General features: G+C 42.1%; 1 protein-coding gene and 1 long non-coding RNA gene across 6 annotated transcripts in view; one reads left to right on the plus strand and one right to left on the minus strand.

Annotated features, from left to right (window-relative positions):
- UBE2Q2 (ubiquitin conjugating enzyme E2 Q2) overlaps nt 1-14,630 on the minus strand; it is a 49,599-nt gene that overhangs the window by 19,608 nt on the left and 15,361 nt on the right. For all 5 annotated transcript variants that reach the window (XM_081207866.1, XM_081207863.1, XM_081207862.1 and 2 more), the window contains 4 exons: nt 3,734-3,838; nt 2,826-2,882; nt 1,725-1,862; nt 1,267-1,351 (listed from right to left, as the gene is read on the minus strand). In XM_081207866.1, coding sequence (XP_081063992.1) covers nt 1,267-1,351; nt 1,725-1,862; nt 2,826-2,882; nt 3,734-3,838 — 385 coding nt within the window. The remainder of the gene's footprint in view (nt 1-1,266; nt 1,352-1,724; nt 1,863-2,825; nt 2,883-3,733; nt 3,839-14,630) is intronic.
- Nucleotides 4,668-14,009, plus strand: LOC308594857. Its single transcript, XR_014011653.1, has 3 exons — nt 4,668-4,739; nt 5,091-5,295; nt 12,027-14,009. It is a non-coding gene; the product is annotated as an uncharacterized lncRNA (long non-coding RNA).

Here is a 14,630-nt window from a genome sequence, read left to right on the forward strand (position 1 = left end):
TCAATATGGCGGTAGCTCAAACAATGTCTTACTCCTCTACTGTGCTATTTCAGGAACTGAACTACGTACAGAATGAAGAGGACGGTCAGATAATTGGCTGGCTGTGCTGATCTATAGGAGAAAATCTACAAGTATTTGTTTACCAAGTAAATGCACAATTTTTCTCAAGAGAACATAGGGCAAAAGCCCTGGAGCATGCCAGTTTCATATATGCTAATAAACATAGGGAACTGAAGGATTCTGCACAACTTGTTGTATTATATTGGAAGGATCATGCTGTAGTCTTTGAACAAGGTTTTAACTCTGTGTTAAGGAGAGAGAGCGAGAGCGCAATGGCAGAAAATTTCAGCCTTTGCCCTTCATACGCAAAGTTAGGGAGTGCTGCCTTTAAAAATATGCAGCAGCCATGAGAGGTGGAGGAAATCAACTGGTGATTTAGACCTGCAGAATGTGGAGTACATACTAGGAATGCAACACAAGGACTTTCTGGTAAACTGGGAGAGTAAACCGTCAACTGTGATTTGATTAACGAGAGAGAGAGACAGAGAAAATGGTTTTCTCAGGAAAAGCATTTTCAAGGCCAGGCCATTTGTAAGCAAATACTGAGACAGACTAGATATTACACTCTACAGATAAAAGCTGGGGTTTCCCACACTTTCTTTCTGTGTGGGAATTTGCAATTGATTTTTGATTCAGAGAGGGAGTCCTGTGACTGGTGGACGGGACTGTGAAATTTGAGGGTATTTGTGCTTTCTTTACTTAACACAGATTTCAAACTGTTTGATGGTTGTTTAGTATTTCACCTGCAACACTTTGAAAAAGTGCACAACGTTTATAATTTCATTAAAAAAATTCTTAAAAGTATGAATGCTGAACTGAGTGCAACAGAGGAATAGCTCAGAATTTGATAGCACAGACACTAGAAAAGAAGGCAAAACAAGCCACTTACTCAGTTTCAGATTTGGGCACATTTACAACGGAAATCTATGCATGTCTACTCATAGCTATGTCCCAGATAGTTCAGCACAAGCAAGTATGCTATACATCAAGTGTAGCCACCCTGACACCCTCCAGATGTTTTGAACTCCAACTCCCAATAGCCCCAGTCAGCTGGCCCATGGCAGCTGTAGGCAAAAACATCTAGAAGGCACCACAATGGCCACCCCTGCCATACATTATATAGGATTGCAGCCTTAATTTTGCATATCGTAGCCCAGATCAGAATGGAATGTTATGATTTTGCTCATAAAAGCTGCAGATACTTACCTGACTTGTAACTCTGCGACCTATAGATATCCCTGAGTTCTTTCATAAGTCGATCTGAAGCCTGGACAGACCCAGAGACTGCACCCTAAAAATAAGTTAAGGGTAGCTTGATTTGATAAAACTCTTAAAAGAACAGTACCAGGGCCATTAAAAGGCTGTTTAAAAGAAGGCTACCAAAGATCAATATTGCAAAATTGGCACAATCATTTAGGATACTAATTTTAAATATTTAACAAGTTGGAAGGTAGAAAAAACAGTACATTTTTGGTAAAGTGATTTAAATTCTTTCTATATGTATAAGCAGAGTAAGTGCATACACAGAAAGCATAACTCCCAATATAGCTATGAAATTTACGGAAGTGTGTTAAAAGTACATACATTCCTGCAAGAAACGGTGCAGAAAATGAAATGCTGTATGCATTCTACAGCATGCTCTTATTTGTTTAATTGCCTCTTACATTTAGGTGGTCTTGCCTTTGACTCTTTCGGATTTTTTCTAGGATTGCCAGGTTCTCTTTCTCAATGCCATCATCCTCTGTCTTCTTTCCATCAATAGGTTCTTCCTCCTTCATATCATAATGATCCAGATCAATATCCTACAAGACAAAATTACTATACTACTTAAGAAGAACAAGGCCAGCAAAAGCAAAATTCATGTGCCGTAGTGCTTTGCATCAGTCAGGGTTTCTCATACAGGGCAGGGATGCGGGAGAACACAAGCAAGGGCAAAAATGCGGGTGTATCTCATTGGCAAAATGCTTACAAAAGCAATTGAGACTTCATGGCTGTTTCTCTCACCCTGCCCTAAATGTGCACTATTGGCTCAGGGGAAAGGGAAGCACAAGCCCCCGTTGCTTTGAACCCAGTTATCTCAGGAATATGCACACACAGGGAGGAGAGTGCACAGGAACGAAGGGAAGCTCTACTGCAGGGTCCCTGGCAGTCAGACAGAGATGCACAATGCTGTTTGGGTGGGATAAGGATTGCACACAGAAGGGTTATTGAAGTTTAGGAGGGCAGATCTTGGAAAAATTTCAATTGATTCCCCATGGTTTCCACTCCTCCTTCCCTAGACAGATTCAAGAAGCCGGAATAAGAATAACAAAGACACTGAGATCCAGCTCTGAGGGCCTTCTGGCGGTTCCCTCCCTGCGAGAATTGAGGTTACAGGGATCCAGGCAGAGGGCCTTCTCAGTAGTGGCGCCTGCTCTGTGGAACACCTTCCCATCAGTTGTCAAGCAAATAAGCAACTATCCCACTTTTAAAAGACATCTGAAGGCAGCCATGTTTAGGGAAGTTTTTAATGTTTAATGCTGTATTGTGTTTTTAATATTCGATTGGGAGCAGACCAGAGTGGCTGGGGAAACCCAGCCAGATGGGCAGGATGTAAATAATATATATATATATATATATATATATATATATATATATATATATATATATATAGTTATTTATTTCTACTACTACTACTACTACTACTACTACTACTACTACTACTACAAGGAAAGCATGCACGTGCATGCACAGACATGCATGCACAGATGCGCGCACACACATACTTCACCCATATCTTCCTCCTCCTCTTCTTCTGATGTAACCTCTTCCGTTGTTCCATTCTGGAACATAACAAAATCAGATTCTTTGTTACTATCACTTTCAGTTTAAAAAAGAAAAGAAAAAGTATGCTAGCGGCCAAGAGGCTAAGTAAGTTTAAATTTGACCTCTGCTATAATCTCACTAGATGGCCACAACACATGCTAGCTTGAGCACCCCATTCCCAATAACAACACTCACTTACTTTTCAGGGAGGTTTCGTCCCGTAGGGTTTACAAGATAATGCACATGATATGCTTTGAACACTCAAAAGCATGTTACAAATGCTAAACACCATTACTGAAAATAGGAATTGAGCTTATGAGCTATAAAGAAGCACACACAAAGATGCAAACATATGCACACACTGACTGCACTTTGATAAAGAACTATCAGTTTTGGAAAAAACATTAGAAACAGAGAGGTGTCTAGTGGCGAGAGATTAAATTCTCAATGAGGCAGCGCTACGAAGGCCACAGTGAGCTTCTTAAAGCTGGAGGAGAGTAAGCATCTTGCATGTAAGGGAGGAACAAGAAGATAGGAAAGCTTCGCCCTCATTGGAACTGACTAAGCAGCAGAACCTAAAAGTTCTTTATAAGCCTACCCTGCTTTGTTCCATCACAAAGATAAACACAATACTCATCTCAAACAATGAGGAATGTTGTTTTCCTTAACAAGACAGTGAGTACCACTTGCTCTGCATAGAAATGATTTTTTGAATTAGTCACCTTTACACACCACAAAAAATAACCCATGTTGCACTCCTATGTCTGGTCAGCAGCATGCTTAAGGGAGGTTCAACAATCTGTGCCCACAGCCCAAACATCAAGCAGACCCATTAGCACCTGTGAGTCAGAGGAACATTAGGATTTACCTGGCCGGTCGGCAATGGTTGATCTAACATTTCAACATCAGGATGCTGAGGAAGATTATATAGTCTGCAGAGGTCGCATATCAATCGTTTCAATTGTTGGAGAAGCTACAAAACAAGTAAAATGGTGAATGGTTTGTTCTCACGTTTTATTTGAATGAAAGTTTGCCGTGCTGTGCCCTGAATCCTGTGCCCAACAAAGAGGATACCCACCTCTTAAACAAATGACTATAATATACCCTATAATATACAAAGGCTATAAATTGTTAAGTCTTAGATTTCCTGGTACTCAGATTAATAAAGCAACAGCCTCCATCTTGTATCTATCCAGCTATTCTGGGAGGGCACGCAGGACGGTCCTCTTGACCTGCCAGCACCACCTGGAGGAACTGCTCAATTGAAAGCACATATCCTGAGCATTGAAGTGTGCACATCAGAGACAAGGATTCGCTTGAACCCTTCTCCATGATGTATCAGAGTTCCATACGCACAGGAGACTAAGAGGAGATATGTTAGCTATCTTCAAATATCTCAAGGACTGTCATAGGGAAGAGGGAGCATGCTTGTTTTCTCCTGCTTTGGAGGTTAGGACTCAAGGCAATGGCTTTGCAGACATTGTGATATATCAGCATATTTCAGTATTCAGCTGCTGATATATCATGATGTTGAAAACCAGACATCACCCAGCCCTAGTCTTAACTGCACCGCAACAGACAGAATCATTAGGCATATGCTTCAAAAACTAACAAACATCTAGTTTGTTTACAGAAATAAATTTATAGAAATTCGGTGTCTGACATAATATTTGGTACCAAGAATAAATTTTCTCTGTGGCTTGTGCCATCCGGACCCACCTGTCCTGCAAGACCCTGGAAATGGAACACCCTTTGCTGCCCGGATCAGGTGCCTTAGATTTCCTATGAAAATTACCACTTTTACACACACACTCAAAGCACCTATTCATCTGGGCCTTAAGTGCTTTTACATTTACCACATACACACAAATCAAGTGTTAAGGGCAAGAGGGACGCGGGAGGCGCTGCGGGTTAAACCACAGAGCCTAGGACCTGCCAATCAGAAGGCCGGCGGTTCGAATCCCCACGACGGGGTGAGCTCCCGTTGCTCAGTCCCTGCTCCTGCCAACCTAGCAGTTCGAAAGCACGTCAAAGTGCAAGTAGATAAATAGGTACCGCTCCAGGCGGGAAGGTGAATGGCGTTTCCATGCACTGCTCTGGTTTGCCAGAAGCGGCTTAGTCCTGCTGGCCACATGACCTGGAAGCTGTGCGCCGGCTCCCTCGGCCAATAAAGCGAGATGATCGTTGCAACCCCAGAGTTGGTCACGACTGGACCTAATGGTCAGGGGTCCCTTTACCTTTACCTTAAGGGCAAGAGGAGAGGGTCCATTTGCTGGCGGCAGCCCAAAACAGACAGAATTTTGTCTCCCAATAAGCTACATGTAACCTGAGTTTTGCACCTATGGTAGCACAGATTAAGAGGTGGGACCTGTGACCACCTATGGATCTCCGGCAATACATCAGTGTTTTGCTTCTTGACACCCTGCTCCGGTTCCGGACGCGAGCAGTGAGGAAGCACAGAAAGCCAGCTCTTGGCTTTCTGGGCGCTGTGAGATTGTGGGGAAAGACGCGAGGGCGCAGCGTACCCCGAAACCTCAGGGGGGGAACCCTTGGGGGAGAGGCCACCTGCAGCGTGGACGCGGTCGACCTATCCCTCTGGGAAAAGAGAACAGAGAGGAACGAGAGAACGGCGACCGCTAGCGCAAACTGGGAAGTGCCGCCTCACAGCGAAACGCCCAGAGCTTCAGCTGCAACAGCGTCGGAGCTCCTCAAGATAAGAACGGGGTCTCCAGCATGGGAAATTTTCTTTTTTGAAGTGCTTATTATATATAAGCGCGCAGCTGGCGTGAAGCTAGGAGACGCCCAGGTTTTTTTTCTTTGTTTGTTTATTTATGGGATTCTCCTCGGCAGCGGAGACAAGATGGCGCAGAAGGGGAGCCGCAGGAGTGAGGAGGTTAGTGAAATCAGTCTGACTGAATGAGCAAGAGCCGAGTTGATAGTGAATTTGGACTGAATTGTTTTTTTTTTTAATGATTTCAAGGACTAAATTGTATTAAACAATATAACGCCAATTCCGGGGGCAGACAGTGACGGACGCTTTTCCAAGCTCCCCGGTGAGGTCTCGTTTTGACTACGACGACCCCCCCAATATCATCTACGCTCCTCAAGGATATTTACTCAAGGACAGACGGGTGAGGACTCGCCAAGGGAGGTGCGGTAGGGGTCTGACCCTCGGTTTGCAGCCTGAGATACGTTAAAGACGCCCAAAGCTGTGACGGTAACAACAGGTCAGGTCGCTGTTGCAAACAGCCGGCTATTGGTGGCGGAAGTCGGACGCTGAGTAATCAACGGTACAGAAGTTTCCCTCTGTTTGTTTATTTGTTTGTTTGTTTTTTCATGACTGTGCCTGACCTGTGTGGGGCTGAAGAGGAGGGCATGAAACTCTGAGTGGGAGCCTTGACTGTAACCGGGGGATATCATTGGGATTGCAATCACTTGGTGAGAGGAGACCAAAGTGCGTTAAGTGCTTAAAGTGTTCAAAGTGTCTGAAGTTCCTGAAGTGCTGGAAGTGCCGGAAGTGCTAGAAGTGTTGGAAGCCCCTGAAGCTCCTGAAGTACCGGGAGTGATTTAATCAGGACTAAAATTGACTGTATAGGAAAAGAAGTTGTGTAGGACGACCACGTTTCCAATAAGACTTTAATAGACTTTTATAGACGCTCCACCCCTCTCCCACCTACCATTCCCCCCCCCTTCCCTTCACCCTTCTTCGGAGTGCTGGGCGCTGGACGTGACGCAGGTGAAACTAGGCAAAAAGACCCGAGGGGAGGACTGAGAGGAGTAGAAGGGGAAAACAAATTAAAGTCAGGAGTGGACTAATCGATGTTTCTGGAACAAGAATTCCCCCCAGGCTTTTAAAGGGTATATAGAGGGTTTGTTGGTTCTCCCGGGGTATACATGTATTTTGTATGGACATTGGATGGGACAAGATCAGTCATAACATTTACCACCCTAGCAGGCGCTCTCTGAGGGGAAAGGAGGGAAAGGTCAGGATTATAGGATTATAGGACGAAAAAGGATTATAGGAAAGAACTAACGGTGAATAAAGGGAGTGTGTCACAAATAATGATGGGGAAGGAAGGGAGGGACGCAAAGAAAGTCGGTGGGACCCCGGGGGAGAGAAAGACATCACGCCAAGAGGAGATCAAAGATTTAGATAGCTTATGGTTCAAAATAAAGGAAGAATTTAAACAAAACGAAACATATATAGAAAATAAGCTAGGGGATATGCAAGAACTGATTGACAAAAAAATAGAAGAGGCAGTAGGAGAGCTCTCATCAAAAATCCAAGACCTGTCAGTAAAATCTAAGATAATTGAGGAGTCTAATAAGAAATTACAGAAAGAAATGAGGGAACAGAAAAAAGAAACAGGGAGGATGAGGGAAGAGTTGGGGGAGTTAAATAAAGCACAGGACAGGATTTGGGACAATCTTGCTATGGCGGACATGCGTCAAAAGCAGCTCCATTTAAAATTTAGAGGCGTGGCAGAAGAAAGAAATGAAGATGTCAGGAAGAAAATGATTAAGGAGCTATCTAAATGGTTGGGTCTGGAAGAAGAAGAGATAGCACTAACAATAGATAACGTATTTAGAATGTCTAGACCACAACATTTAAAACCTAATAAATTTCTGGGAGACTGTCTGGTGATATTTAACTCCTTAGAAATGAGAAATCTAATTCTAAGGACGAGCTATCGTAATAAACTCAGAATTGAAGGTAGACCCATCATTATCTACAAAGAAATCCCAATCAGACTATTACGAAAAAGAGAGGGCTATAGACAAGTGGTCGCGGCTCTAAGGAGGAATGGAATACAATTTAGGTGGGAGTTCCCCGAGGGGATCACCTTCTTTTACAAAGACAAGAAATTTAAACTGACGGATATACAGGAAACAGAGAAGTTCCTGAGAAGATATGAAAGAGAGCTGGGAAGGACAGAGTATAGACTGCGAGATAGGGAAGAAACGAAGGGGAATGGTCGGGAGAAGGAAGAGGAGGGGGAGGAGAGCGCGAAAGACCAAGGAGATAGGGGGTCAATCTCAGGAGATGAAGAGGAGGAAGCCGCAGTGGGAGAAGGGGCGGCTGAGGAGGAGGGGCTCTCAGGAAACAAAGGCGCTAGATTCTAATTAGAGTTTTGACCTGAGATAGAGTAGTCGGAGAACTAAGATAACACTGGACACTTTAAAATTTTTATCGTGGAACGTGAATGGGTTGAATGAGAAAATTAAAAGAAATAAAATCCAAAAAGCTTTGAGAAATAAGAAATGTGACGTAATCTGTGTTCAGGAAACTCATATTGCAAAGAGGCATAGACATATTTTGGTGAACAAAAAGTTGGGAGTAGAATTTGTAAATTCGGATGTAAACAAAAAAAGAGGAGTGGTAATATACGCCAAAGAAAGGTGGGAACCAATACAAATTTGTAAAGATGAGGAAGGGAGAATATTAGGTATTCAATTAAATTTTCGAGGGGAAAGAATTAATGTAGTGTCGGTATATGCACCGAACTCAAATAGAGCAGAGTTCTTTGAAAAACTTGAAAGTTTGCTGCTGGAACTGGATCCTTATAAGTTAATTCTATTGGGAGATTGGAACGGGGTACCAACACCAAGCATGGACAGAAGTGAGAACCAGAGGAACGTAAACAGGGGGAAGCTCCCCAATGCTTTCAATGATTTAGTGGAAAATTTAGATCTAATTGATATCTGGAGACACCGAAATCCCACCACTAAACAGTTCACTCACTATTCAGAGCCCCACAAAAGTTGGGGCAGGATCGATCAGATATGGGTGACTAGGGCGATGGTATGGAGAGTTAAGAGATGTGAGATATTACCCAGGACCCTGTCAGATCACTGCCCTTTGGTCTTGGAAATTAAAAATGAATTGAAAGGGCAACCTAGGTGGAGGATGAATGAATATCTATTTGAGAATGAGGAAGTGCTAGATATGGCCAAAAAAACTTTGAGAGAGTACCTGGCGATAAATTTGAATAGAGACACCCCAATAGAGTTGGTATGGGATGCCGGTAAGGCAGTCCTAAGGGGCTTTTTGATACAGCAAAATAGTTATAGAAAGAAGTTAAGGGAAAAAAAGAAGGACAATATTTTGGCCCAATTAAAAGATTGTGAAAGGAAACTGGCCTTAAATCCAACAGATGAAATGATCAGCCAAGCGGTGAAGGTGTTGCAGTCCCAATACTCAGCTATTTTGAACCAGGAGATAGAACAAAAAATTAAATTTACAAGACAGAAATATTTCGAGTCGGCCAATAAAATGGGGAAGCTGCTTGCATGGCAGCTCAGGAAAAGAAAGAAACAAAATACGATTAATAAACTTATTGTAGATGAGAGGGTGATAGAGGACCCGAGTGAAATTGAACGCAGATTTGTTGCTTTTTTTGAAAAGTTGTATGAAAAAGGAGAAGAGAGTAGTGTAGAAGTAAAAAACTACCTGGATCAAGAAGAAAGAAATTTTTTTACAGAAGAGGACTGTATACAACTAAACAAAGCGGTGTCTGGAAAGGAGGTCAGGGATGCCATTAATAAGATGAAGAACGGGAAGTCCCCAGGTCCGGACGGCCTGCCAGCAAAATATTACAAGAAATTGGTAGATCTGTTAGCGCCGGTATTAACAGAGGTAATAAATAACACTCTCCAAGAGGGGAGGATCCCTAGTTCCTGGAAGGAGGCGTACATTACGCTGATTCCCAAGACAGAAAACGAAAAGACAGATTTAAAAAATTATAGGCCAATTTCACTTTTAAATTGTGATTACAAGGTTTTCGCTGACATCATGGCAAGTAGACTCAAAAATTTACTAAACAGATATATACATAGAGATCAGGTGGGATTTCTCCCAGGGAGGCAATTGAGGGACAATGTCCGGCACGTACTAGATATAATGGAGTTCCTGGAGGCAAGACCAGATGTACCAGCGGCCCTTATCTTCATTGACGCAGAAAAAGCTTTTGATCGCGTCTCCTGGGAATTTCTGTTGCAAAATATAGACAAGGTGGGAATAGGGGGCCCCTACTTGAAGGCTATTAGGGCGATCTATACAGAACAGCAGGCTAGGCTGATTATTAATAATAACCTGACTAAACATTTTTCAATAATGAAAGGGACAAGGCAGGGTTGCCCTCTGTCACCTTTACTGTTTATTTTGGTGTTAGAAACAGCCGCGAACAAAATAAGAGCGACCCCGAATATTAGGGGATTAAAAATTGGAGAGAAAGAATATAAACTAAAGGCCTACGCTGATGACCTGGTCCTTTTCTTAGAGAACCCAATTGAAAGTATTAGCAGAGCGGTAGAACTCTTGGAAGAGTTCGGTAAATTATCCGGATTCAAGTTAAATAGGGGGAAAACCAAAATATTAATAAAGAACTTAACAGCACAGGAGAGATTACAGCTGGAACAACAGGTGGACATTAAAGTAGTAAATAAAGTGAAATATTTGGGAATCTGGTTATCTCCAAAGAATATTAACTTAGTAGAAGATAATTATAATAAACTTTGGAAAGAAATGAAGAAAGACATGGACACCTGGCGTAGATTGAATCTATCCTGGACGGGGAGGATGGCATCGATTAAGATGTGTATTCTCCCGAGGCTGTTATTTCTGTTCCAGAACTTACCAGTTATAAAAGGTACCGCCTGCTTTAAAAACTGGCAAAGGACCTTGACCAAATATATTTGGCAGGAGAAGAAACCTAGGGTGAAACTTAAATATTTGATGGATTCTAGGGAAAGAGGGGGCTTTGGTGTACCAAATTTAAGGCTCTATTATGAGGCGGCATGTTTACTTTGGATTAAAGAATGGGTTACATTGAAAGATACTGATCTACTAGACCTAGAAGGATTTGATTTAAGATTTGGGTGGCATGCCTACCTCTGGCAGGAGAAAGATAAAATTCATAGAGGTTTTTATAATCATTCAGTTAGAGGGCCACTTTTAGAAGTTTGGAATAGGAAGAAAAGCGTGATAGAACAAAGTACCCCTTGGTGGCTCTCACCCGTGGACATCATCAAAATAAAGAAAGTAAACATGACAGGTAGAAGGTGGACGTATGAAGATCTCCTAATTAAATCAGAAGAAGGGTGGAAATTAAGACAGCAGGATGAATTAAAAGAGAAAATCAAGGACTGGTTTCATTTACATCAAATTAACGCACTATGGAGGGAACATAAGAGAATAGGCATGGGAGAAAATAAATCTAGATTCCAAGTAGAGATTATTGAGAGTAACAATAAATTATTATCTAAAATGTATAGGCAACTGCTGGAAAATGAAAATAAGGAAGTGCTGATCAAAGAGGTAATGACTAAATGGAATAAAGACCTTGGATATGAGCTAGGTTATGACAAATGGCAAACTTTGTGGAAGTATGGCTTGAGATTTACGGCATGTGCTGATTTAAGGGAGAATTTATACAAGATGATGTACCGTTGGTACCTGACCCCGGCTAGATTAGGGAGAATGTATAGAACAGCAGACAATACTTGTTGGAGGTGCAAAGAGAAGGTGGGGACCTTTATTCATATTTGGTGGACCTGCGGGGAAGTGAAAGGTTTCTGGGGACAAATTTACGAGGAGTTAAAGAAAATTTTGAAGTATAATTTCCCCAAGAACCCCGAAGCTTTCCTCTTAGGGATGATTGGGGAGGAAATAAAAAAATCAGATCAGACCTTCTTTCAGTATGCTACTACTGCTGCAAGGATTTTAATAGCAAAGAAATGGAAATCCCCCGAAATACCAACAATGAGAGAGTGGCGGGTGAAATTGTATCAATATGTGGAATTGGCGAAACTTACACAATATATTAGGCGGGACAACCCCAAAAAGACAGAGGATTGGTCCAAATTTTTAAGTTACCTTGAGATTAATTTAGGAATTAATAATTTGACAGTAGATGATGTTTGACTCCTACGACGTGGAAAGATGAATGAAAACAACTGCAGATGATATATGTAGAATATTTAATCCAAAGCTGAGGTTATTGGAAGTCAAATGTGTGTAAGGGTGTGATTGGTTTTCTTTTTTTCTTTCTTCTTTGTTCGCTTTTTTCTTTTCCAGGTGTATATGTCTGATTTTATGTATGTGTAATCTTATGTGCTTGCAATAAAGTTTGAAAAAAAAAAAAAAAAGACACCCTGCTCAGAGCCCATAGGATACTATTTTTAGCCTGCAAAATGCTGTTTCCCTTTAAATACCCCTCCATTCAAAGACAGGCTTAGGAATGGCACATTCAGCGTGGAAGTGTCAATGAAAGATCTATTAGACCGATTTGCAGATTTTTGTTTGAGCAAAATGTACAGCACTTACTGTGTAATTCTTTATGAATGTTAAAGCTGCAACCCTAAGCATGCTTACTAGATAGTTCTATCCCACTGCATCCAGTATGATTTACTTTCAAGGTTTTTCAGACTTCTTTAGGATTAGCGCATTAAACAACAAGACAGATTTAGTGGCATCCATAAGACCCCATGTCAAGTCTGGCTTCGTCGTGCAGTGCCACTGTTTTCCCAAGCACCTGAAGCTCCTTTTTAAATAAGAGTGAGCAGGTTTCAACTCCTCATTTTTACTGTGGAGAAATAATGACCAGCTACTGTTAAATGCTTAAGCAACCAACAGAAGGCACTAGCTTCTGCAACCCAAACAGTCCCCCTCAATAGATTTTAACTATAGCATAGATTCTAGCGGGCAAATTAACTAAATTTGAGTACAGTTGTACCTTGGTTGTCGAACCCCCTGAAACTTGGACGTTTTGGCTCCTGAACGCCGCAAACCCAGAAATGATTGTTCCGGTTTGCGAATATTCTTTTCGAACCTGAACGTTTGACGGGGCTTCCATGGCTTCTGATTGGCGAAGCCGTGATTTGGTTTTCAAATGTTTTGGAAGTCAAATGGACTTCCGGAACGTATTCCATTCGACTTCCAAGGTACGACTGTATGCAGAGCATGGCAGACGGAGGAGGGAGAATTATAGCTTCTGGATCTCTAGGTCAAGGCAGGGCCTCTACCAACACTTGCTTGGGAAGGTAACATGCTTGGCTTACAGAAGCAGAACTAGCTAAGGCCCCAGTTTGAGCTACAAACTCATGTCGTAGAAAGTTGGTCACATCCTTCCCTGCCCAGCAACCTTAGATAACCAGGAAATGTGGCTCTATTGTGGGATGCTATTAAGCAGCAGATGAAGCCACAGGCTAGGAAACAAGCATAGAATTGTTGGATGCAGAAAGCATAATGCACTCATGGGTAGGAATGAACAGTGTCGCTTGCTCCTATTTAGAACCAGCTACCTCCCAGGCAGCCTTGAAAGAGGCAGAACTAGTACAGGTCCAACAAGGCAAATCTGGGATAATAATGCCAAAATGTCATAGTTATCTTTCTTGGAACTGTTTCTGAAAACACAACTTTACAGATGAGCTTGCTGCTGCATCAGGACTCTTTCCAACTCATCTGAAGCTGCAAAGCTTAACAGAATGAGTCTAGTCCAGACCCTTTGATTTTTGTAATCTATTCTTATTCAAAATATGCATCAAGAAACTTAAGCAGATGTCCCAACATCTCATTTTTAGAACAGCCTATCCCGCCTGCCTGGCAATGGACACATGAACTCTGATGTCACATCTACACATTAGCATTAGATGTCCTACACAATACTGTATGCATTGGTCTAAAACATGTTATACTTATCAATAGTCCACAGTTCAGATTTAAGATGCAGTATGAAGCAGTTACAGACTGGAAAATGTTTAACCAAAAGTGTTTAAACTCCAGTAGTGCAGAGTAAGAGTGAGAGTAACATTTGGTACTACTACGTTGCTGTGGATCTATAGACACTTCAGGATACTATGAAGCAGGATGTGTCTCAAATGTTTTCAGCTTAACTGACTTCACAGTGCTTGGCAAACCCCGAGAATGGTAAACATTGCTCATTACAAGAGACTCCAGGAAAACCGAATCTATGCTCATGAGCAGCCGGAGAGCCTTCTTGATGTGTTGGAACAAAATTAAATCATGAAGGAGTTTGCCAATAAATACTAAATATCATTTAATAGATTTTCCAGTTGTAACCTTCTTTCTGGAATGCTATTATTGCTATACTTCTTTTTATTATAACTTGTGATCAACTCCAACACACTGCCAGCTCTGCTTAGACTCTTACACTCTCTCTCTCTCTCTCTCTCTCTCTCTCTCTCTCTCTCTCTCTCTCACATCCTCACCAACAGGCACGTGTAAATGATATCAACTGGAACACTAATCCAAAGCATCAGAAGACAACCTGAACAGGACAACTGCCTCCTTCCTAAAAGCAGCCAAGCAAGGGAAGCAGCAGCAACACCTGTTTCTAGATGCTCTACCATCCTACTGCTGCTCCAGAATTCCCATGGTTGAGATTTTTGGGACTGTAGCGTCAAATCATGGCTGCCAAGTAGGTGGCTTGGGCTTTGCATGTGTATACCACCCATCCAGAAGACGGCAGTCCCACAAGCCAAGAATTTTGGCTAGGAAGAAATATTATTTCCCAGTAGTGCATATTATGAATTGCCCCTTGGTTAACACCCCCAATTTGATTTCAAGAATTGGTGGTAGAAATACATACATTGGAAAGCCCAGTAGGACTTCAGCCCTCTGCTTTGGTCACGTGTAAAGGCAGGGTAGCTTTAAAACTAAATACAAGAAACCACTATGATTTCTTGAAGAAGCCTTTCCCAGACCTCACCTGGAGTACTGTGTCCAGTTCTGGGCACCACAGTTC

The sequence above is a fragment of the Podarcis bocagei genome (genome assembly GCF_964188305.1).
Source record: "Podarcis bocagei genome assembly, chromosome: 9".
Taxonomy (NCBI): domain Eukaryota; kingdom Metazoa; phylum Chordata; class Lepidosauria; order Squamata; family Lacertidae; genus Podarcis; species Podarcis bocagei.